Source organism: Anas acuta, chromosome 1 (assembly GCF_963932015.1).
Source record: "Anas acuta chromosome 1, bAnaAcu1.1, whole genome shotgun sequence".
In the NCBI taxonomy this organism is placed as follows: Eukaryota; Metazoa; Chordata; class Aves; order Anseriformes; family Anatidae; genus Anas; species Anas acuta.
In genome coordinates, this window is record NC_088979.1 from 162,538,311 (window position 1) to 162,562,829 (window position 24,519).

At 44.8% G+C, this 24,519-nt stretch overlaps 3 protein-coding genes across 3 annotated transcripts in view; 1 reads left to right on the forward strand and 2 right to left on the reverse strand.

Annotated features, from left to right (window-relative positions):
* Window positions 1–7,128, reverse strand: part of MEI1 (meiotic double-stranded break formation protein 1) — a 34,472-nt gene extending 27,344 nt beyond the window's left edge. Inside the window, exons 1-8 of the mRNA XM_068669066.1 lie at window positions 6,914–7,128; window positions 6,546–6,669; window positions 5,026–5,076; window positions 3,345–3,418; window positions 2,574–2,679; window positions 1,707–1,910; window positions 838–968; window positions 140–254 (exon numbers count right to left, since the gene is read on the reverse strand). Coding sequence (XP_068525167.1) covers window positions 140–254; window positions 838–968; window positions 1,707–1,910; window positions 2,574–2,679; window positions 3,345–3,418; window positions 5,026–5,076; window positions 6,546–6,669; window positions 6,914–7,045 — 937 coding nt within the window. The 5' untranslated portion in view covers window positions 7,046–7,128. The remainder of the gene's footprint in view (window positions 1–139; window positions 255–837; window positions 969–1,706; window positions 1,911–2,573; window positions 2,680–3,344; window positions 3,419–5,025; window positions 5,077–6,545; window positions 6,670–6,913) is intronic.
* Window positions 7,120–9,307, forward strand: SNU13 (small nuclear ribonucleoprotein 13). Its single transcript, XM_068669064.1, has 3 exons — window positions 7,120–7,284; window positions 7,588–7,708; window positions 8,332–9,307. Exons 1-3 carry the CDS (start codon window positions 7,282–7,284, stop codon window positions 8,592–8,594), a joined length of 387 nt encoding a protein of 128 aa, XP_068525165.1. The 5' UTR covers window positions 7,120–7,281; the 3' UTR covers window positions 8,595–9,307.
* A 1,674-nt stretch (window positions 9,308–10,981) lies between these two features.
* On the reverse strand, window positions 10,982–24,483 carry XRCC6 (X-ray repair cross complementing 6). Its single transcript, XM_068669038.1, has 12 exons — window positions 24,318–24,483; window positions 24,110–24,225; window positions 23,659–23,797; window positions 21,505–21,759; window positions 20,452–20,635; window positions 18,900–19,086; window positions 17,493–17,661; window positions 16,210–16,371; window positions 15,210–15,339; window positions 13,792–13,892; window positions 12,822–12,935; window positions 10,982–12,187 (listed from the first exon to the last, which is right to left on the reverse strand). The coding sequence occupies exons 1-12, from the start codon at window positions 24,415–24,417 to the stop codon at window positions 11,991–11,993; spliced, it is 1,854 nt and encodes a 617-aa protein (XP_068525139.1). The 5' UTR covers window positions 24,418–24,483; the 3' UTR covers window positions 10,982–11,990.
* Between the last annotated feature and the right edge of the window lie 36 nt (window positions 24,484–24,519).

The following is a 24,519-nucleotide window of genomic DNA, read 5'->3' on the forward strand; positions in this document are numbered from 1 at the left end:
TCACTTCTGTTTCTAAAATCACATTAGACATCTTTACTGACACAAAAAGGTCACTGCATAGATTATGCCATCATGGAGCCAGGCTGATTCCTAAAACAAACAGACAGACAAACAATGCAATGTTATCGCACTGCTTTACCTGGGACATCTGCATGGATAAAGGCAGAAGCATATCTACTGGGAGAGTGAACCAGCACTGCAGCCACACAGTGAGAACTCGCTGCCTGTAACATCTCATCTCTGGTCAACAAGAGCTGATGGGAAGCAAAAGCCAGAAAGAAAATAGGAAGTCAACTGCGCAGATATGAGTAGTGAACAGTTCCCTCTAAATTTTAAAATTTAAAATAACTAAATAAAATCTCTCTCTTTTGGCATGTATTTTGCTGATTAAACTTGGTATGGTAAGACAAAATACTAGGCTAAAATGCACTAAAAAAATGCAACACAAGAACCACAATAGAGAATACAAGAATATATATATATATATATATATATATATATATACTTAGAGAAGTAAGGATAGTTCTGCCCTGGTGCTTAGTCTTACTGGCACTACAAGAGTTTCAAGTGATGGTGAGTAAAGCCAGCTGAGGCCACAATGAAAACTTCTCCCCTGCATGATTCACGAATGAACAATGAGGAGATCTATGGGGGTGTCCCCATTTTCCACTGCAGTCTCTACTGCTAGTCAGCGTTGGCAACACCATTCAAGTTAATCAAATAAAGATTCAATACAGACTAATATATTTTTACTTCAACCAACAATTCATCTCAGAATAAGAGATAACCTGTTAGAAAGTCATAGACTGCATACTGTAAGACTACTTCAGCAATCACCTTTTTGAGAACAAGTGGAAGTGGATTTTCCCCTTCTAAGAAGTCAGAGTTTTCAGATTCCTCCTCTGTCCTTGAATTATTCATAAGAATGGATACAAAATGGTCAGACTTCAGCAGCTCCTTTAGCAAACCTGAAAAAGTGGGAGCAAGAGTGAGCATCATACTGCACATGGGACAGGCTCTTACATAAATATCTGCATTTAGTTAAAGAACATCCGCACATATATAAAAAAAGCACCCTTGGTATAAAATTATGGAGCACTGTTACAGGTATTGATGCAAATCATCAGTACACATCAGTACAAATTCACAAGGGTAATGCCTGAGCTCAGCTTTCAAAAGAATCATCATCCTTTTCTAGTGGCTGAGCAGATGATCTAAGGAGCAATTCAATTCTTACTCACCTCCTACAAGAAAAAGGAATTCCCTGGATGGTTTGCAAACAAGAAGTGCCAGGAAGGCTGAAATTGTGCACTCCAGCACGTAAATGCAGTTGGAAGCATAAATGCATGAAAACACCACCTCCAAGTTACCTTTTTAACCTGAAGAACATGATGCTCCATACCTGAAGATGATATTTGTCAGACTCCATCCCACTGCTCTACAAAACCCACCTGTCTGTGCATAGCATTTGCATTCAGACACTTCTGGGCATTCACTTATACGCAGTGCACATATGCACTTCTCAGCAGCAGGTCTGGGTCATTTGATTGCTGTATGCTAATAGCAAGGATCAACTGCTTCAAACAAGCAGAAAAACAGCTCTTCTAGGGACCAACCCACATCAGGGCATCTAAACCAACCAAGGGATTTCTCCTTTGTTGTAAGCCTTCCCTTGCACCTTGCAGTTTCTCTCAGCAATGCCTTACCCAAACAATTAACCTGAAGCTCCTTTGTCTGAGCATGGCCCAAAGTATTCAAGAAGAGACCACACAGCTTTTCTTCGAAGTGTGCTGAGAGCCTTTCTGTGCCAACAGGAGAAGAGTACAGCTTGCCATACAAGTAGCACACAGCAGCCTTTACACCTTCGTTTGGGTACATCAAGCCCAATGGTAGATGATCCACTAAATTACCTAGTGTGAGGAACAGAAATTGCAAGCATTCACACTAATGAACTGACTTTGTTACAGCACCCTTGAAACCTGGTGTTGTGGTTTAAACCCAGTAGGCAGCCAAGCACCACACAGCCACTCACTGTCCCCTCCCAGTCAAAACGACCTGCAGAAGCCCACCAGACAGACTGGTGTGTGCAGATTACTGAATGCCACGATTAGATGATGCACTCCCTCTGACCCAGTCAAACATTTAGGGAATCAGGGAATACTTCTAAGAGTCTCCGAGCAGAGATACAATTAAAAATAGCCAGAGGAGCTCACTGTTCAGCACAGGAAGGTCCACCACCCCCAGCTACTTTCACACACAGCTAAGTATGCTTACCAGACCCCCAAGGGCTGGACCAAGGAAAGAAAAACTAAATGCATATTCCTGCAGGGCATACATACAAAGCCCAGTTTAGAGAGGCTGGTTTTGCCAGGCTGGCTAAGAGCACGACATCAAGCCTGCTATTAAGGTATTGACCAGCAACCCAAGAGGTCTGAACGCCACCCTAACTTCAGGGACAAGATTCTTGTGCAGCCTTCATAAACTCACACATCGGGGATGGGGCAGTGCATGCACACTTATGTGTATTAGGGCTGTGACTACAACCCTTCAGTGGAGCATGACAGGTTACTCACTGTGCTTTACCACCAGTATATCAGCAAAGACTGGGATGGTATCTGCCAGCTTGCCCAAGAGAGTGAATATGGGGAGGCTGCCTCTCATGGTAGTTGCTTTGCTCAGCTGTAGAGGAGAGAGAAAGAAGAAAAAAGAAAATGTTTCATGGCTAAGAACACAGCCCAAAGGTAGAAATGCACACAGAACAGGGAGCTTTCTTTGATGTATCGTGCTCCAGAACAGGATCATTCCTAAAGTGGGTCCTCTTCACCATTTAGGATAGATCAGAGGAAAACTCTGAACACACCTATTAAGTCTTCAAAACGCAGCAGTGGTCTTTTAATTAATCCAAGAAATCTCTTGCTTATTGTCCCTTTTCCTCCCTTTCCTCTCCAGCTTCTTTACGAGCAGATGAACCAGCTGAACTTCTCCCCACTTTTGCTATTTCCCGATTTTTTGTATCCCGTAGGGCTACCACAAATTTAGGAATAAAGACAGCAAAAGCACAGGCTGGGAAAGCTCTTCATACCGCTGTCATGGTAAGGGCGGAAAAAGAAGAATCAGAGGAAGGCACACAGCTTCATGAACAGCATGAAGCCGTACAGCTGCAATGTGCCATGGGGACGATAGAAAACTCCAGAGTAGACACCAGCAACGCCAAAATCACAGTACGGGAGCTGGCATTAGGATGTCATGCTACAGCAGAAGCTGTATCTGAGTGCAGTACCTGCAGTCCTGGAGGGCCATCTCTTCAACCCCTGAAAGACTGAAGGGAATTCACCTTCACTGACCTCTTTTTGGCTTTCATCCAAAATGCAGTGCAAGTACTGCTCGGACTTCAGCTCCGCTACCAGCTGCACCAGAACTAGGCAGAAGAAACAGGATCAGTAACTCACATGGAAGAGCGCTCACAATCCATCCTCCACAGGGCTTTAGCAGGCCAGTGAGCAAAGAGCTTAGACATTAAATGGGCGCGGGGGTGCTGAGAGAGCAGGGGAACACCAGCAGTCCCAGCGCTATTACTCCTGATAGCCCAGCCGGGGCTCTCCGCAGCAATATTACAGCAATCCTGCTCTAGCAGCACCACAAACCATGCGTGGAAATGAGCTGCAAGCGACAAACAGAGCATCAGGACACCAAGTAAACATAAGGAACCAGGAAGGGAAGGAAACAAAGCCCTAGTCAGAAACTATTAAAAAAAAAAAAATGGTAATTGAATAGAACAGGCTTCCTGCTGTATGAAAACTGGCCTTTGAAAACATCCTTCCAGAGAAGGCATCGGAGCTGTGAGTGTCCTTGGAAGCAGTCTGAGAGCTCCTCCTCCAGCTGCTCCTGCCCCTGAGGCCTACCAGCCACTTCTACCGACTGCAGGTACCCCATGCACCTCTCCAGAAAGCAAGGCCCGGCTCATCTTTGTTCCCCTTAACTGAGACACCGTGCCCAACGTCGCTCCATACAACTTGTACCTATCTTCTTGTCGTGGCATGACTCATTTGAAGCAGAGCACACTCTACAGGACCACATTCTTTTCAATTGTATTCTAAGAAAGCATCGTAAAAAATACCAGAGACTTCTAGGTTCACTGTCTCTGGGTATATCCAGGGCAACACTGCAGGGTTATCTAGGAGACCTACTTTAGCTAAAGAGCTACACCTCTCAGCAGAGGCGTATCTTGAGGCAGGTGATATATAGATGGTTTAATGGTCCTTTCTTGCCCAGAACTCTCATAATTTCTAAGAATTTTCAAGAATTAGGTGTCATTAAGTTAAAATTCCTCTGATTGAGAGCATCTATCTCTCAGCAAAACCATATCATGGCAGAGTGACCTCTCACCTTCGTAACACCCTTTCAAACACATGCCTGAAAACTTATACCCCTCTGAAAGGAGCTGGTCACATCTCCTTTCATCTCTCGTGGCTGGACAGTAGGAAATTGTTGCTCTGCAAATATCACCAGACTCAGCAGAGATACCCAAGGTTAACTGGGCTGCAGAGATCCCTTCTCAGACCTGCAGGCTCTCCCTTTGGATCAGAAATGAAGGACTCCTCACAAAGAGGAATCTGGAACCTGCACAGCTAAATCCCAAATACTCTTTGTCCTGAGGAAAAAGCAGTAGATCCAAAAGCTCACTGAAGCCAACAGGAAGATTTCCATTTGCTTTAATTAGACTTCAGTCAGGCCCAGAGATGGAGCTTTGTTTACCACTGTTACCAAACTGATGCTAAATTCAAGGTGCATACAGAACCTGTCAGAGAAATGTTAATATTTAAATCCGCACGCACCTCTTCCCTACCCTCACCCTCCCCCCCCAAATATTGGCACAGCCTGCTTGTCCCTCTTGCAGCTGAAAGAAAACAGATGCTCTCCCCAATTCCAACTGTGCAGGGGCTGAACATCTCATTCACACTGTCAGACAAGACGGACCCTTCTTCACAAACCGCCAGTGGCTGAGACATGACACCTGCCTCTCACCTTCTATGAATTGGTCCTGGGCATCGCTGTCTTCCACGGAATGGCACATCCCTAAAAGATAAACCACAATCAACCGTGGAACTCGTTCCTGCTTGTGATAAACAATGCTGTAAATGCTTTTTGTAAAAAGAGCTGTAAATTCTTTCAGTACTGTTTTGTTTTCCCCCTGTTTCACATGAGAACAAGCTGACTTTGCCAGAGGAGGGTGGATACTCTCAAGGAGTGCTTTGTAAAAGGGCTCCCTTAACCAGGACAAAGGGCCTGTGAGGCACTCAGTTCTCCTGTAATTTTTTACAAGATTGTTTTCGCTCTTGCACTTTATAGTTGAAGTCAGTGGCTCCACCTATGTAGGTAAATATGAAACTGCAAACATTACCACATCTCCCTGCACGTATCCGGCAGTACACATCTGAATTACAACACTCCGGAACGACACAAGTTAGAGCCCAGCTGTGAGATGTCCCTTCCTTCTTCCATTCACACCCATCACTGAGAGCAGTATTCTCCCTCCACGGTACTGAAAACGCTGAGACTACATTTAAACACTAAGTTTAAGGCATGTGAAAACGATTCCAACACTAAATTGAAGCTGTTACTAGACAATGTTTTCCAAGTTATTTGCACAATTAGGCAACAAATGAGTATTCTCTCTCCTGCTTCCTCCACAGCATTGCTTAAACCTTTGGGGGTCCCTCTTATACTCTTGCACCAAATGTATCCTTGGTTCATTTAAGTTCAATCCATAATGTACATATTATTCTTTGTACCCCAAGCCTAGACTGGGATTCCAGCTGTTCCAGGAGTTACACCAAGTACAGCAAAATCCCACAGCTGTTTAACACATTTCAAAGACCAACAGCACTGCTATGCAAAGAGAAACCTGTCAGAGATGTTCAAGATCTGCGAGGCTGTTATTGGAAAGGCCCTTTCTGACATCTGCATTCTGCTGCGAGGCCAACCCCTCAGAAAGCAGCAGGTATCAGACCTACAGCTACTAGAATTTCTACCAATCTAACGGGATGGTGTGGGAAAAAAAAAAAAAAAAAAAAAGCACTATATAGATTACTACTTTGCATATTTGCTACTAGATCCTGCAGCACCCTTTTAAGCTCATGCTTTCATTTCTGTGTGAACCTTCGCATATTGCCAAGTTCAGCAAGACGAGGAAGCAGTGAGGCATGAAAGCAGGGTGAGGGCAGCCTGAGAAGAGCCATAAGCCAGAGCACTCTCTGTTCTCCAGGAAGACTTCAAAGAAATGTCAGGAAAATTGCGGGAGCTTTAGTAATGTGCCGGTTCAGCTCCTTGGGGAGCGGGGAAATTAATTAACCTCTTCCAAGCAGTTGTCCATGGGGAGCAGCTACACCTCACAGTGGTGGTGGTGGAGGCATGGAGTGGGGTAACTCAAGTCTCGTCTTGCTTTTTTCAAACGTGCTTGAAATGTGGAGAAACCTCGCATTTTCACACCTACCCCCCCAAAAGGCACCTGCCTTCTCCCTGGCGTGGCACAAGGGCGCTCTTACCGAAGAGGGTTCCTACCAGAGAGGCGCAGACCCTCTCGTCCAGGGCCAAGAGCTGGATGACGGGCAGCGCCTGCCAGGCCAGGGCATCGCGCAGCCGGGACAGCGCGTGCTTCTTCCGCACCAGCTGCAGGTGGGAGAGGACAAACCCTTTAGTGTAAGGACAAACCCATTAGTGTAAGGACAACCCGTTAGTGTGAGGAGAACCCGTTAGTGTGAGGGCAACCCGTTGATGCTTTGCCCTGGGCTAACGCTCAGCACCACGCCGGGGCTGCCTGCCCCGAGCCCCCTCAGCCCAGGACCTCAAAGCCCAGGCTGTGAGGGGGGAATGAGGGGGAATGAGGGGGACACATGGGGTGTGCGCTGCCCACCGAGGCGCCCCCATCGCTCAGGGTGCCCAGGGCGCAGGCGATGCAGAGCGGCGGGCGGAGGGGCAGCGCCCATCCCGCAGCGTGGCGGCCGCACGGCCCCGCCGCCAGCCCACGAGATGGCGGCGCCGCCATGGCGGCCGGGACGGGCTCGGTGGAGCCGCCGCCACCGGGGCAGCCGAGGCTGAGGCGGCGCTGAGGGCGAGGAAGCTGCAGCGAGAGGCGGCCCCGCGCTGCCCGCCCCTTCCCGCTGCCGCCCCCTCAGTTCCGGCGAGGCGAGGTGAGGCGGGCCGGGCCGCTGCGCCGGGGCTCTGCGCCTCCTCCTCCTCCTCCTCCTTCTCGCTCCCTCACGCACCGGGGCCGCCGCCGCCATGGTGAGCGGGACGGGGTGGGCGCCATGCGGGGCTGAGGCCGGGGGCCGGGGGCCGGGGGGGGCCCCGGCCCCGGCCCCGCTTCCCTGCTCCGGGCCCGGCCGGGAGGCGGCGGGCGGGGAGCACGTGGAGGCCGGGCTGCGGGGCAGGCCGGGCCCGGGGGGCTTTGGAGGGGGAAAAAATAAAAATATCTATATTTAATTATAAATTCAGCGCAGGAATGTGAGGTGAGCCCGGCAGCCGGTGGATGTGGCGGACCCCGCACCGGCTGCTGGCGTAACGCGCTGCTCTTTCTCCTCTCCCCAGAGCGAGGCAGAGGTGAACCCCAAAGCCTACCCGCTGGCCGATGCCCAGCTCACCAAAACGCTGCTGGACCTCGTGCAGCAGTCCTGCAACTACAAGCAGCTCCGCAAGGGAGCCAACGAAGGTGAGGCCGCCCTGGTGCACAGCGTGCCAAAAATGCTGTGTTTGTAGCGAGGATTTGCTGAGAAGCTGTGGATAGAGACTGTTTGCTCGCCAGTTGTGAGCCAATAATGTTACATAGATCTGGTTATTAGGAGTATCTTTTTCCTCCCTCCTTCTTAGAGCCTGCTTAAGCACTATTCAGGGACAGAACAAAGCTTTCCAGCACTTATACACAGCTCTGGTAGAAGCTCAGACTGTAGCACTGGTGTCTGTACTGTCATCATACATGAGCAGCCCTGTGCTGGCCTCACTGGGTTGTGAATCTCTCCCATGCTTGAGGGCAGAGCTGGGCACAGTACCCCAGGTGTGACCCTGTGAATAATCCCTTCCCTAGGATCTGCTATTTGCACTCCAAAGGCCAGCCTCTGGCCTTGCATGAGTGCACTGCTGAGCACACTTCACTTCAACCTGCACTTGAAGCTGCCTTGGTTCTATTACATGGTCCTGTAGTTGCTGGCTTTCTTTGGCCTGTCCTCTTGCTAGATTTCCTTCTTGCTCACACTAATTCCAGCATCTCCTAATGTTACTTTTCATTAGATATGCATTACGGAAGGACCTAGGCTTACTCTTCAGTTTCTTTTACAGCCACGAAAACACTGAACCGAGGAATAGCGGAGTTCATTGTGATGGCTGCCGATGCTGAGCCCTTGGAGATCATCCTGCACCTCCCTCTTCTCTGCGAGGACAAGAACGTGCCTTATGTGTTTGTGCGCTCCAAGCAGGCCCTGGGCAGAGCTTGCGGTGTTTCCCGGCCCGTCATCGCCTGTTCAATCACCATCAAGGAGGGATCACAGCTGAAGCCTCAGATCCAGTCTGTCCAGCAAGCTATAGAGAGACTGTTGGTCTAAACGCCTATGATTTCAAGTGTGTGTGGAATGGTTAAAAAATGAAGTCAGGGGGAATTAATGTCTAGCTTTAGTTGGTGCTGATAGAGTTTTTATACCAGTGTTCCATTTCAAAACACCACATTTTTGTTTAATAGCGGCTTAATTCTTAAAGTGTCTCTGCCTCCTCTTCCCCCTCTTTTCTCTTATTCCACTCCAACATGGTCCTTCTCGTTGTAATACTTATTGAAAAGTGGTTGTACAATTGTATTTACTGTTGGATGTTCAAGAGAGAAGGAAAAAAAACCCTCCCCGTTATCTCCATGTCTGCCTGCTCAGGGCTTTTTTAACCTACCTGTTAGTTTCCTTTGTGTTTGAGTATTTCTGCTAAGCTTCAGCCTCTAACGGGTGTGAGTATCTTTGTGCTTCAGAAGGGTTTAGGCTACAGAGGACAAGGCGTGTTGGTTCCCCAGTACAATGCAGGTGTTGAGGCTGCTGGAGTTGTTTGAAGTGAAGCAGCACAGACCCTGTGTAAGGCGGTGGCTACTGTGTAGCAGCAGGTGGAGCCCAGGTCCCTACACATAGCACAACCCTCTTCTCGAGACCAGACAAAAGACTTCTGGAAAAGCTGTATGGGGAGCGGAAATCTTACAGCAGTGCAGAAGGGGAAATTTCTTAATTTCACTTATTTTTAAATACTGTCTTTCTAAGAAAATAAAATTGCTGACAAAGCTAAACACAGGAATGTCCATAATTGTCGTTCCCTTGGGGAAGCGTTTACCACCAACTAAAGCGTTCCTACTTGTAAAGCTAAATTGCTCAGAGATTGCCTAAAGGCTACTGCAGTGTGGTAGTTCATCCTCCTTCAGTTTTATTTGCATGGATTGTATCAATGACCTGCAAAGCTTGGGCTTCCTAGGATTTTTAAGTACAAAATATAGTAGACAGCAACTTGGCTGTGACTGACAAGTACCATACCTCTGGCAAATTATAAAGAGGATCCTGTGCTTTGAGGGATGCTACTACATCATGGTCATCTAGCTAAAGATCAGTGCTTAGAAGTCATGGCCAGAACAAGAGAGCAAGTAGTTTTTCAGATAAAACAACTTGTGGCTCAAGAAGGGAATGATGGGTAACCTCATGATCTGGAAAAGCGTGAGGCACCATCAGCATTTTGGATTAGCAGTGGTTTTAGAGAGTTAGCTGTAGTTAAATACATGTTGCGTAATAAAACCAATTTGTGGTCTGAGCAGAATAAACCTCCGTGTCAGGGCAGATCGTACCGAACATGTCTGCAGCATGCCTGGACTTCTAACAGTGGGAAGTTTATCCCCAGGCTTTTAGCTCCTCACGTGGCTACCCAGCTCAGTTGTGCTTCTCACCTTTCCAAAGTGGAAAGCTAGAGAGGAAAGACTGAGAGGTACAACAGAAGGGAAAATAAGTTCTGTAACGTTTCCACAGAGGCACCAACTGCATACCTCTATCTGGTACATCCCCCACAGATGAAACTTATCTCACAAAAAGACTTAAATCACGTTTGTGTATTTTTATAAATGGCTGGTAAATTCATCTCAGCAAGGACATTACTGTTGAGTCAATACAAAGATTTTGGAGTCCTACCATTTGTATGAATTTCAGAAAGGCTGCTGTTCCCTGATGCTGATTGTTGAGCTAGTTGTGTTTAAAAGCACAACTCTACGAAGGACTTGCCCTCTCTGTACCATGCCAAAACAGCTGATGTAAAACAAAGCATATAAGGAGCATAAATAAAGGATTCTTGAGCAAGCCAAACTGTCTAATTTTCTGCTCTGAAGCCTTCTACCACCATCCTTGTTAAACTTCTGCCTAATGTAATAGCCTGCTTTAAGAAAAAAAATGTAATAACCTAGACAAAATGTGCCATAATCATCTAAGGCCTGGAACATATTGCACTCGGGGGTTAGCAAGCCAAGACAAAGTTAATAAGGGCAGCCAGGAAAGGAAAATTTACAGAATTAAGGACAGGGCAGTCTCACTATTCCACTGCACTTAATTCAAGTCTTGCTAAGACAAGTATTTAGGGTAACTTCCTCACCTAAGTGCAAAAGGAATTTATTGCTTAGACAAATCCTTATTTAAAGTATCTACTGTAATGCAGGCTGATTGAGAGACCATCTAGTTCCAATATGGCAGAGCTCTGTATGTGTTAGCTCCTCTTTTGAGCAGCACTGTGCGAGTGGGCAGCGTGCTGGTACAGCTAGGGTGCTCGCAGTGTCACCAGTGTTTGCAGCTGGCTCCTAACAAGTGTGCCACACTCACTGCAGTATGGGCATGACTTTAATACATGACTTAATTCCTCAGCACGTTGCCTAATTGAGTGTGCCAAAGAAGAATCTCGGCTGAACGCAAAAAAAAACCAACACAGACCAAAATGAGCATCTCAGGTATTCCATGTTTGCATCAAGTTACAGTTTAGGAACAATTAGCGTTGTTCCCTACAGCAACGAAAATTTAACTCACCTTGCACTGCAAGACAGGTGGGACATCCTGGGGTGAGTCTGAAAACCAAAATTTACACATCCCCAGATGCAGCCTCCAGAAGTATAATTAAAAAAATAGTGGAAGTAACAAACAAGGGCTACCCGTCACAGCGAGCTATTTTTAAAGCACGGATTTTAGCACTGAAGCCTGTTCAATACTCTGACTCATACTCACTACAGAGGTGGAAAAGCTCTGTGCCATCTTAGTAATTTAATTGTCATCAGTGCTTGCAGCCCTCCAGGGAACACAACTTTTTATTTTTTTTAAACCTGCTTTTGCAATTGCCATTTAAAAATGGAAGACCTGGCTGAGCAGCTTTACCAAGCGTTGGCATTTTGCCCGAAGGACTGGCTACTGATCACCAGCAATGATTTTCTCCTTTGTGATCTGCTGGTAATCTTTATAATGCTGATGGTAGAAAAGAACCCAATTTTGATTACTACTCTCCAAAACTGCCAGCGTTAGTACCAGTAGAGTAACCCACTACATTTACATCCTGTGTTAGCACACAGACAGATGAATGCATGTGATGCCACTAGCACGGATCATTCTGCTTTCTTACTCACACTGAAGTGCGTTTTGCTGTCTTTTTGATGAAAAGATGGTATAGCTGGTGTTACAAAGAAGTCCAAAATAACTTTTATTAAGAAACCAGGAAGGCACAACTGTGTTTGCTTTCAGTGGGCAACCTGAATTAGCAGGAAATTTAATTCTGCCTTTGGCTACTGTGAACAGAAGTTGAGTTTGCAGAGATTTTTCGTAACGACTAGAAGTTTCTCCACTGCTGGATTCAGCAACAGTTGCCTTCTCTTCCAGAGCAGGACTGAACAGACCCAGCATACACTTAAGACAGTCACATCTATAAGCAGATGGAAGTCAACCAGGGCTTTCTGTTCCTGCTTAGTGCTTGTTAAAGTATTCAGTTAACGCATCTATGAGCTCCTGCTTCTTCCCCCCACTCCTCAGCCCATAAAACCTGCAGGCATCCTTCAGAGCAGGTACAGTGAGCTTGCCTAGAGTGCCAGCCTGCACATAACTCCTCAGCGAATCTTCCGAGACTTCTATCTTGGGCTTCTTGTCAGCTTGATCATCATAGGCTAGAAAGACAAATTTTATACCACCAAGATTAAAAAAGAAAATTAAATAGAAAGACATCAGCATTTCTTAGACACACCACAGTTAGCAGCCATTAGCATGACACTTTAATGGCTATCTACACACTCATTCTACATTTCTTTCTAAAGGTGTCACTCACTACATAAACGATGCAGCATTTCATTGATAGGATTTCAAACTCAAGAACAAAACTTTGTGTTCACACAGGGAATTCAGCTGACACTCCTTCTTTATGCAGAGTTTCACAGGTTCCCATACTATGTATGTACTTGGGCATTACTTAGACACGTAGTCCTAAAGACGCCCATCTTGAGCTTGCAAAACTGTTCCGTGAGTAAAAGTCTGTTTCCTCACCCAAAACACAGACTAAATGCATTAACAATTTTACTTCTCTGTTATAAAACTCAAAGTTATAAAAAAAATATGGATATATTATAACAATTTACCCACATTCCTTCTTACACCACTCGGTTTTCACTATGCAGTTTCTCATTACAGCAGCTGTCTAGCTGGATACCAAAATATCCTGTGCTAAGAATCAGTGAAAACACAGAAGCCTCAACTAAAGAAAAGAAAACAGACACCATGCTGTGTATCTGCACTGTCATTACTTGCCTTGTTTCCGCTTTGCAGCCTTCCCGTCAGGGTTGTAGTCAGGAGGATAAACCAGCTGCTTGAACTCCTCCACCAGGTTGCCCAGCCTGCGGCTCATCTCTTCAGACTTTGGCACTAGCAAAAGATAAAGATTTGCCCTCTTAAAAACAGAGCAAATACAGGAGTCTAAACAAGCACATCACAAGACACCATCTTGCTTCTGTAAAAACTAGCATGCAAGCCTCTTGCAAGCATGCGAAGAGCTATGTTATGAAAATCACAAGTGGGAAATTCACAGCTCCTGCTAATATCAAAGATTTGTATTATATATGTGCAATAGTGTCACACACATCCCCGAACAGTAAATATATGCACAGAACAAAATTTACATGGTAGAAGTGATACAGATCCCCTAGCTGGTGGCACCTTTACCTAGGTCTAACCTTGGACAATTACAGCAATTTACTACCTAAGGTTACAAGTAGTTTGTTGCAGAACAGGTTGTTTCTGTCACATATTTGTACAGTAACTAGCACAGGGACCTAGATTATTTGCTAGGTATCACTTCAGAAGAAACAAATAGCTGTTCTAACACTATTCCTAGCATACAACAAAATTTAAAACAACAAAAGAAACAAACAAACAAAAACATCCCCATCAAAAGTAGGTTTCTACCCTTTGAGATATTCTTATATATAAATCGTCACAGCCACAAGGTGGCATCACTGCCTCCTAGCAGATAATTCGGTAAGAAATGCTGCCCATTTATCAGACAAAGATATTAATTAGATTCTTGAAAATAGAAAGAATTTTTAAAGAAGAGTTCTTGAAGACACGTCCAAAACTCTACATCTTGGAACAGCACATGACTAAAACATCCTTCTAGAAGATTTTTGGTTTTGTAGCACCAGATCTCTGATCTCTGACTTCAAAGAGATGACGTCAAGAGCCCTTTATCCGACTGCCCATCACATCAACCAGTAATTCTCACTTGTCAAATCCTCAGCTTGCTCTGGTTCCAGCATATCCAACGCCAAAGCCTCCAGATTCCTGAAGTGCTGCTGCAAAACCGGGTTCTCAAAGCTGTCGGTCCTGTCAAGAATCCCCCAAAATTTCAGTTCATGCTGCTGAGAAGCCAGATAAGACATGTAAGATCTCCAAACAACCTATTTCAAAGTAAAACCTCCCTCCTTCCTGCACATCAATCCATCTCACTGGAAAAACTGTTCTTCCTCTTTTCAATTTATCTGCTGAATGACCATCTCTGTCACATATCCACAACGTTAAAAGCTGTGTGAAAGGAACAGGCAGAAGCATCTTGCATTGACTCCACCTATGCTACTTTCTACAAATAAAAAATTGTCCCCTAAGAGCACTTTATGAATTTTGTCCTAGCTATGATGAAAACGGCCTATTCTCTGACATACTCTCACCCAGATCTGATTTGTGATAGATTGGCACAACCAGAACAAAATGTGGTACCTCTGCAACCAATTACAACAGCCCAGAGAACCAGAGCAATACTACAAAGAATTCCCAAACATGCTACATGCAGCACATGATGCCTGGGCATTTCAGAACGATTAAGAATAAAGTTTGTACAAGGCTTTTGCAAAGGGAAGCAACTTGTTTAGGCAAGTCATCATCTCACTTTTTTTGATGTACACAAGCAAACATTTTACGTTTGGGAAGCAAGGTGCTCCCCAACCCCGAGGCACATTTGGAACCTTCTAAGTAAAAACTTCGATGTAATTTATATATGCAAGACACTGCGTTATGAAATGGAGCTAGCAAGGCTTGCTAAGTTACCTACACCTATAGCTGACATATCCCCGTGACACGTAACAACAGCAACATTTGCACAATGATGCTTGGCCATACTGTGGAACAAAATCCAGGTCATACCTAGAGAGCAGTTCAAAGTCTTGCCCAACTACTGTAACCACAACCTTTAAGGTGCCTGGCTTGACCACTGAGTTTGCACTACTAAGCTGTGGAATGTTTTACAGCCAATGTATTTGTAACTACATCTTTCTAAAACATTTGCTGTAGACCTGTTAAAGAATGCCAGAAAGCACTGGAACAGGCTGCCCAGAGAGTTTGTGGAGTCTCCTTCTCTGGAGATACTCAAAACCCGTTTGGATGCCATCCTGCGCAATGTGCTCTAGGTGATCCTGCTAAGCAGGGGGGGTTGGAGTCGATGATCTTCAGAGGTCCCTTTTAACCTTGGCAATTCTATGATTAAATTAGCAGGTATGAAGAAACATCCCAATTATATCTATTTAGTGAACACATGCACCAAAATCTATCGTGTGGAAACTGCAGCTGAAAAATACGTACAACAGAGCAAGCGATAGCGTTGTGCGTTCTTCCCTATGTGCACCCCACACACTATTTATCTGCATGTACCTGTATTTGAACCGGAGTTTTTGAATGATTTCCTTCATTTTGTTCACCTGTTCTTGACTGGCTGGCACCTTTTCTGTATAATCAACATTCCTCTTATCATCTGCATACGGTAGGAAAATGACGTGGAAACCTACACAGAACAGAGACAGCGAGAGAACAATTATGCAGAACAACGTCCTCAAAAACATGCTTTATGGGAAAGACCAAGGTAGTAAATAGGTAGGTCTGATGACTCCCCAGACTTGCCAGCTATTTTGTTTTAAGTAGCCGCAATTCTTCATACCTAATATGACAATAAATCCCTATCTCTATGTAAATACCTAACACCACTATTGGCTTTTTGAGAAAGAATCTCACTAAATGGATAGCTAAAAGCTGAAAAACTCATGACCTGTTTTTTTTAAGTGGAAGATCACAGTAACTTGTCCACCTTCCCCATCTTTCACTAAATACGAGCTTGAAAAAGGCTTGCTTGCAAATTTGATTAATGACTAGATGTTATTTCTGAAATGCTTTACATCGTACACAAGCAACGTTATTCCCCTACTTTACATTCTGCCAGTAGAGGATTTTCCAGTTAAAGGGAGAAAATGCAAAAGAGCAAGAATCTGCCTGCAGTCCCTAATCATTCCCCACTCAGCTGATAAGGTGCAAGGCTCTATATGTGAAATATATTAACATTTTAAAACATAACCAAGGATACAATAAAATTCAGGGAAAGACATGTTCATCTAGCTAACAAACAGACAAAAGGGCTTTTATCTTTTAGCTCAGTTACTTAAATCTGCTAAAAAGGGGTAGGAGGCAGGGAAAATACTGTAGCCATGTTACACCCAAGTAAGCAGAGGTGCGACCTAGGCTTTAAAATCAGATGCATCATCAGATGCTTACAATAACAAAACTAAAGAAAAATGATGTCAGAATATTTTCACACAACGCAGGAAGCTATTGTACTGACCCCATCCCACAGAGTAGGGAAAGAAAGCATCTCTTCCCATACCTGGAGGAGATATCTGCACTTTCTGTTCATCCAGCTCTTCCTCCTGGGGAACCAGGGCCACAAAGCGAGGGGGAGTGTTCTGGCGGATGGTGTACCTGCACAGTGCCATCACCTCTCTCTCCAAGCACTTTATCAATAAGGCATTAAACAGAGTTGTACTCCCTGTAAAGCAAAGACTACATAGGTCAGATTGACAGATTTGCTCCTTTGTTCAGGAATGTAACCCTAGATATTACAGATTGATTATCTGTGACTTCTTTAAAATGCCTGCAATATTTCCAGAGGTAAAAAGCAACTTTTGGAAAGGAGAAACCTCTAAAATGACCTTCATATTGTCCCTCATGAGCAGAGCTGAGAGAGTTCTGAGCAAAGAACTGAAAACACGCCCGAGAAACGAAGTAAGGTTGAAAACTGGAAGATGTCTACAAAGCCTAACTCTGGTCGGGTGGGATACAGGAATAGCAGCACATCATAGGACGTTTTGCAGAAGTAAAAAATTAAGAATTCACACTGCAATATTCCCCCTTGAGACCTAACCACGTATGTTTGCTTTGTATTTCACCAGATAAGTGTGGTTACAAAAAAACTGGCATACAAGTAACATGTTTCATTCGGGAAACTGCTAAGCTGGAGAAGCTACCATAAACGTTCTTCCTCAGTCAGACAATGCAAGGTTGTAACTCAGCCCTCATTACCCACTGGCACATGGAGGAGCTGGACCTTTTCCTTTACAAATGCAGCTTGGGATGGATTCATTTTGTATTTCTAGATGAATTATCTTCCAAAGATAGATAATAAAGGAGAAAACACAATCTTAAGCATCCTCTCCTTCTCTCTTCCCAAGCCAATAATGTGTTAATTCAACCACACTTCCCAAGTCTTGTGTTTACACTTGTAGCTGATATGGACTTGAAAACTGCAGTTATCTTCACTTTTTTTTGCTTTAAACCACATTTGCCTTCTTGTCATGTCCTAGAATCCTTCACTTCCATGAATGATAAAACTAAGTATTTTGGGGCTACACGTGCTTAGTATGATTAGCTGCTTTGCATGAATGAAACACAAAGCCCAATCAGCTCTTCTGCTATTGAAGAAGAAAATTAACCGCAACTGAGAGGGGCAGTAACAGTTATTTCTATATAGTTCAACATTAGCAATTTTTTTTTTTTTTTTTTTAAGTTCGATGAAGATTTCACACTCAATGATCACCACCCAAACAGGCAATGAATCAGCTGATTACCCTAATGCAAGGTGATGGCTCTTCCCTTGCCTTCCTTGCTTACCACTTATTAGGGACTCCTCAGGATAGATGAACTGGGCAGGCTTGATATGGTGGTGCTGTTTTAGCATTGAAAGTGGTTTGAAGCCGATCAGAAACAAGCCTGGAGAACCAAATCGTTTTAGTTCTTCTGTTTCCTCTTTCTCCAGCACAATCTGGCGGTTACCATACACCTAAATCAGAGAGGGCCAGAGAAGAACATGTAGAAATGATGACAGCAGAAGAGAACTTAGAGGAGAGAAGTGAAGAAGAAGATGCAATTGCTGTCTTCCACTACTGAAAAGGGGTTTACTGAAAAGGGTTTTTTAGAGAAGACAGAGCAAATTTTCCTTATTAGTGCACACTGAAATGGCATGTCACAGTCCGCAACCATTGTCCCAATGGAAATTCAGACTGGTCATTAGCAAAATGCACTTTCCCAAGCCACTGGTTAAAACCTGGAATAGAAAGGCTGTCACATCTCAGCCCTGCAGTTACTCAGAGCAGGCCCAAACAAGCCCAGAATGACATAATGCAGTTTCCTGATTCTTGCCCTGGGATTGCCCAGACACTTCCAGATATCCTCTTGGATTCCTGGCTCTAAACTTGCTGCAGCAGATGCACGTCAGCTACTCCTGGCAGAACCAACATTTTTGAAGCATCATTCATATTCCACAAAAATGAAAATGCATTGTAGTGCACCTGCAGAAGACATGTAAAGGCTTGATGCTTGGCCTTTTGCTTATCTTCTGCATTTTATTTCAAGACATTTGTGTCCAATATAAATAAAACTAATAATTAAACAACTTCATGAGCTTTTGGAACAGAAAGAAACACAAAGTGCACTTGTGACAATTCCCCTAGCAACTGGCTACCCCACTTTGAAGTAAGGCTGTGCCTGAGCAGAACGTGACAATCATTCAGTCCACATCAGCCAAGCTATCAAGCAGGAAGACAAAGCAAAGAACAAATTAATAAATATATAGATAAACTAAGCTAATATACTTTTTTTTTCTTTGGAGGAGAGTTCTAAAAACCCTCTGTGATCCACACTCATATGTTTAATGAAGTAGTCAAAACAAGTTCCTAATGAATCAAACACCATCACCAGCAGTGACAGCACAAGGCCATGCAAGGTCAGATGCTGCCAACCCAGCTCTGCCTTACAGAAGGAAATGAGCTGTGTTCCTGGGCGCACTGCTAGCAGCAGCTATGCTTTCCCTCGAGAGCTGTGCCAGAGAAACAGCCCACTCTCTCTCTGAATAACTTACAAAGTGACCGCACCATCCCCAGGGGCATACAGATGTAAATATTTCTGCATCTCATCTTGAAAGTGAAATACAAAACAAAAGCAGCAAAGGCTTAACATTTTCCCCCACCTCTCCATCCAGCAATCACAGTGACAGGCAGAAGCAGACACGTAATACATTACCTGAGCCCTTTTTGTATCACTAGGCAGAAGCAAGCTGCCTGTTTTTCCATTAAACACCCTCGTTTTTGTTTTAACGGGTTCGTTAGTTTCCCGATACAGCTTCACTGGATATGGCTTGTAAGCTTTTTGAATAAGATTGTAAACACCAACAGAAAGAGACAGATCTTTGTTCAAATAGAGATTTAACCTGTGTAAAAAAGCAGATACAGGCTTGAGACTTCTGAACCATCATTTTTTAAAACAAACAAATAAACAAACACCAGTAATTTCCCAGATAATTTTCCCCAACCTCCTCTCCCCACCCTAAATCACACGTGTAACTGGAAGCATATTATTACTTTCTCCCTAATTTCACTTGCGTAAAAACATTCTTGCAACGCTGTCACTTCTGGTCATAAAAATTATTTAAACACAGTTCAACTACCAAATTTCTTCCACCTTTTATCACTCGGAAGGGCAGCTACCCTCAGGTAGAGCACAGGACAAGTTCATGGTTGGACAAATTCACTTGCGCTTAATGCAATATGACCTCTGAATTCACACAACCGTTCAAGCAGAAAGCAAAACTCCCCCAAAGAAATCCATCAAGGCAACCAATACCATGATTTAAAATATATATAAAGTTAAGAGAAAAACTCAGAAGGAAAAGTTTAAAATTGAAGGTAATCTTAAAGATCTGAGCACAGGACAGTGAATTACTGTGAACATTACTTGCTCTCCTCTCAAAAATATCATTGGTACAGGATTCTTCCTTTTTGGGTATTAGAAAACTTGAGTCACATTCCCAGAAGAGAAAAACAAAGTTGCACGCAGGAGCAAGAATGCTAGTAACAACAGCTCAAGTGGGGATTTTTTTTAATATATTTAAAAAAACATGAGGCTGTAGAGTTCATTCACTTACTGTGCACCCACCCCACATCATTCTGCCATGAATTCACTCAATAAAATCAACTGTTATGAAGGAGGTGGTTCCAAAAATACTTCCCATCTACTTTGTCAAGTTCCCTTTAATCTCTCTATAAGTATCTCTAACCTTTCAGTAGATCAGGAATATCAAGGCTGTGTGAATCCATACCAAGTGCCTAGACACACTGGCCACATGTAACTAATTACTGACCAAAATACCTATCGGTCACACAGAGATTGAATTTTTTTTTTTTAAGTTAACACGGACAAGCAAAGCCTCATTTCTATCAGATTGCACTATAAACTGAACATTTTAGACCACAAGTTGACGATATTTGGGTAGATATCTTACTTAGGCAATGATGTCATTTTTTCCGCATGATACTTTCTGGCCAACCTGAATACAGGAGGCATCACTTGGTGGAAAAGAGGAGGCCTAGATTCACTCTTCACTCTTATCCACTAAGGACAAATACCCTTGGAAGCCAAGGAAGAAACACCAATCTCAGGCTTAGGAATTAAGATTGAGGAATCAAAGTAGTGATGCTTTTAGAGACCAATCTTTCCAGAAGAGGTAGGTGAGATGCAGTCTGAAAATAAAATCCCGTTGCTTCCACTGAATGACACACCGTAACAAGACACACACCTGACTAAAGCCCTTTTCCTTGTCTCCTTTGCTCGTACTTTCTTCATGAGATCTTCCAATTTCCCTGACTCGTCAGGCTGGATCCCAAGGTCCTCATCCTCTGCTACGTTTATAATGTCCCTGTAGAACAAAGAGATATCGAACCCTCCTGGCTTCTTCAAGTGCAGCAAGTCCAGGATAATACCTAGAAGGAAAGTAAAAGACAGGAGGATCACTGAAACTGCTTTGCTCTTACACTGGCATGATCCACAACTCTCAGATTTCTCTGTCATTGACAGAGAAAGATCCAAATTGCCCCATCTGCACCAGATGTGCAAGTTGCTAGAGAAAAAGGCAAAACACCTTCTTCATCTTCAGTCAAAGCAATGTCGCACGCAAAAGGTTCCTTCCTTAACTGAGAATTGCATCAACATGGTGCATGAAACAGCTCTGCTAAGCTCCTTTAAAACCTAATCTTCCTTCAGGCATAGAGGGAAGCAATCAGTTCAGAAATTCCCCCTTCCCAGTTATAAGAGCTGATGGATTAAGGTTGCCTCAGAGCTTCTAGATCTAGCACGTATGCTGAACTCAAAAAAACAATGCTTATCTGAGCTGCATAGTTGAACTAACGAAGCATTTGCTCTCCAGTCTCTGAGCCCAGGTTGCTGATCTTCTGCTAATTGAGAATGCAATCATTAATCTTCCTTTTGTGTTGGCTTAGTGCTATTTCTCCCTTGCTAGTGTTATTGTTCCCTTCCTGGAGAAAGAGGCAGAGCAATGAAGTAAAATAGTTTATTTCCGTGGCCCTTTCTAATTCTGATTTATGGTATGAGGGTAGATAGAGAGACCCTAGAAAGAAGTGTTTGTTGTCGGATACCAGGTTGGATAATGGATTTTCTAATTTAGACTGGATATCAAACATTCTCATTTAGAAAGCGCCAGAAAGATTCCTGATGATTTTACATTCTTTTTCCATCAGGAACCTGCAATGCATTTAACATCTGCTGCAAGGAGCCATCACATCACTTTTATCGCCTCAAATTCCAGGCCTGCGCTGAAGGGGAGCACACTGACCCGTGTCTCTCAGATCACCAGCTCTGGTCCTGGCCAGCTTGGCTTTGGCACTGTCGTTGGCATGAGGGTTATCCTCATTGGTGAAAAGCATGATCCGTTTGTGGCTCAGCCGGACTCGGACATCGCTGAACAGATTGGAGCAGGCCCAGAGCGCTTCGCCCAGTGAGTAGTCAGCATTGTGGCCAAAGGTCTCGCGGAAAAGCGCCTGTCCTTCTTCTCCCCTGTACTGGTCCAGCTCTAGGACTCGCTTTGCCCCTGAGGGAAATAAGTATTTGCATGTATTAGAAATACTGAAACAAACTCTTCCAAATAAGCACTGATGGTTCCCTGCAGCTGACACGTGAGTAATGCCCCCAACAGCTCTGTAGTGATGCCCTTCCAACCCCTACCTGAGAAAACTGTTTGAGATGGCCCAACTTTTTCAATAATGTAAGCTGGTTATCAGCTGAAAGAACCTGCAAGAAGAGGCAAAGTGCCCTGGCACCAATGTGGGGCACCTTCTATTGGGGGAAACACGCAGCGATGAAAGCATCACGCACCCTGAACTGAAAGGACAAGTTCTCAGCAGAAAATGCACCAATTGTACCCACTTCAGAGGAACAGCAGACTTCAATGCCACCAGCGAACGGAGAAGAGACTGAAATGCATCCTGTCTCCACAGCACTTTGGGAAGGTTAAGATCTCCTCCTGCTCCTTTGCCCCACATGCCCGATAGCATCAGCCTAGAGGTGAGATTCAGCCCGCAGATCACCACATGGAGCAGAACACCGTTCCAGTCAGGTACTGACGGCCTTTTTAAAGATCTATGAATTACTGCGGCCCAAGTATGACTCCTTTCTCCAGCCATCTAAAAGAAGTTCCTCTGTCTTCTCCCACAACTCTACAAAGGGAGACAAGCTTCCATTTTCTACCTACTGCATTCTGCAGAGCTTCTTCCTTTGTCCTTCACTCAAATTCCATAGCACTCTTGAAATCTCATCTGAAAACATCCTTTTTTCCCCTATTTTCATCCTCAGCTTTCATTTAATTGATACCATAAGTTTTCATAACAACTACATAATAACTAATAATAGCATGTCTTTTCCATGTGGCTCTCCAGTGGCAGTAAATGTACGGTTTTCTCCCTTTTTAGCAACATCCACCTTTCACTCGCACTCTTTATCGGCATGATGAAGCTACCGCCTCTAACGAAGGCAAAAAGGGCAAGCATGGAAGGAAGAGGAAAAAGGATGTGCTAGAATTGTAAGGCACTTTCTTCCGAAGAAAGGAGAAGAACCTTGGGCAGTCCTGTCAGGTCCCACTTGCAATTAATTCTGAAAGTAGGACAAGGTACAGTTCTTACAGGAAAACCCATGCGTTATTAAAGCACAACAGCAAAAGCACTAAACTGCACCTCCTAGTTAAGAAAATGAAATAAAACCTCCCCGGAGATAATGACAGTTATTAAAAGCTAGTAGACAGAGTTCCCCTACAACACTCTCAGCTGTCTGATAACCTGTAGCCCCAAGCATGCACTCATCGCACTGCTTCTAGGTTTTCCAATTCAACAATTGGCACTCTTGTTAACAAGTGCATGCAAGGTAACCCGAACAAAATGGAAGCGCTAAAATCGAGAACCGCAAAACTTCCTACAGAAATTAGAGACAACACACCCTAAGCAGGTAACAAAGCGGACAACCTGTTCTAGCTGACCCTATCTGAGCAGGCAGGCTGGGCAAGATTACCTCCAGAGGTCCCTTCCAACCTCAGCCATTCTGTGATATTCTCCACCAGCTGTAACTTGCAGCTCCTTACAATGTCCACATATTATTCTGAAGTGTGGCCAGCACATGACGGGCTCTCAAGAGTTCTTTTGAGATCCTCTTAGCTTTAACAGAGGCAAGCAAATGACCACAGTAAAATAGAAAAAAAAAAAAAGACAAAGAAAGGAGATCTGAACAAACTATAACAGAAAAGGCTAAGCTCCCGTTAAGTTTCTAAGCTTCCACTAAATTTCTAAATCCACCCTCCCGAAACGCATCTCACTACCAAGAACCTTTTTGTTCACCTGTCAGCTCTGTGTTCAGAGAGGCCAGTTACTGACAGTACTACAAATTTATTTTTTTTTAATCTCTGCCCTCTACATGAACATTCTTATCTCTTTATTGCCTTTACCTGGATTGTCCAGGTCCTGAAGCACGTAGACGTGCTTGAAGTCGGCGGAGTTCTTGTTCGTCTGGGTGCCGTAGAACACGACGCTCAGCAGGTCCCTGTCGCTGCTGATAATTTTGCTGGTGTACACGTTCCGGATGCACTGGAAAGAACGCACAGGGGTCAAAACATGCACATTTGTTGCAGTATTGGTGGAAATGCTTTTTGTCTTTGGCGGTTAGCAGTTCCTATGAGTTGTGGAGGACAGAAGAACCATAATGAATGCTTTAAGCTACGTTTTGCCAGGAGAAAGAGTTCAAGGCGTTGCTTTTCGGGATGTTTTGTGTTTTTTTGGGGGGAAAGCGTTATTATTTTTCATTACCGTTCTCTTTAACAGGGATATGAAGGAAATACATCTTTTTTATGACAGTATGGCTCGGAGCCCTCCAAGCGCGGGGCAGCCACCCGGCCTCACCTGCATGGTCATGTCGAAGGGCGTCGCGGCCTCCTGGTCGTGGCAGGGCTGGAACATGGCCCGGGAGGCATCGACCAGGAAGATGAGGCTGTCCCGGCCCGAGAACCCGGCGCCCCCTGAGGGAAAAGGGGAGGGAAACGTGAGGCAGAAGGGCTCCCCGCCGCCCCCCCGGGGGCAGAGCGCGGCCCCGGCCGGCGGGGAGCCTCACCGGGCGGCTCCGGGCCCTCCTCATGGCCGTCGCCTTCCTCCCGCTCCTCCTCATCGTCGCCGTGCAGCTGGGCGCGGTAGAAGGCCCCCCACTGCGACATGGCGGCCGCGCCCTGAGGAGGGGGCAAGATGGAGGCGGTGCCCGCCCCGCCGGCCCCAGCTGTCACTCACGGCGCCTCTGACCAATGAGGAGAGAGAATTGC

Bases quoted from the DNA above. Each gene is read 5' to 3' on its own strand.
- SNU13 (XM_068669064.1), top strand. The intron at 7,709-8,331 runs GTGAGGCCGCCC...TTTCTTTTACAG, and splicing joins CCGCAAGGGAGCCAACGAAG to CCACGAAAACACTGAACCGA.
- XRCC6 (XM_068669038.1), bottom strand. From the start codon at position 24,417: ATGTCGCAGTGGGGGGCCTTCTACCGCGCCCAGCTGCACGGCGACGAT. The intron at 20,636-21,504 runs GTCAGTGTGCTC...CTTTCCTTCTAG, and splicing joins TGGTGATCTGAGAGACACGG to GTATTATCCTGGACTTGCTG. The intron at 15,340-16,209 runs GTATGGGAAGAG...TGTTCTGTGTAG, and splicing joins AGTGCAGATATCTCCTCCAG to GTTTCCACGTCATTTTCCTA.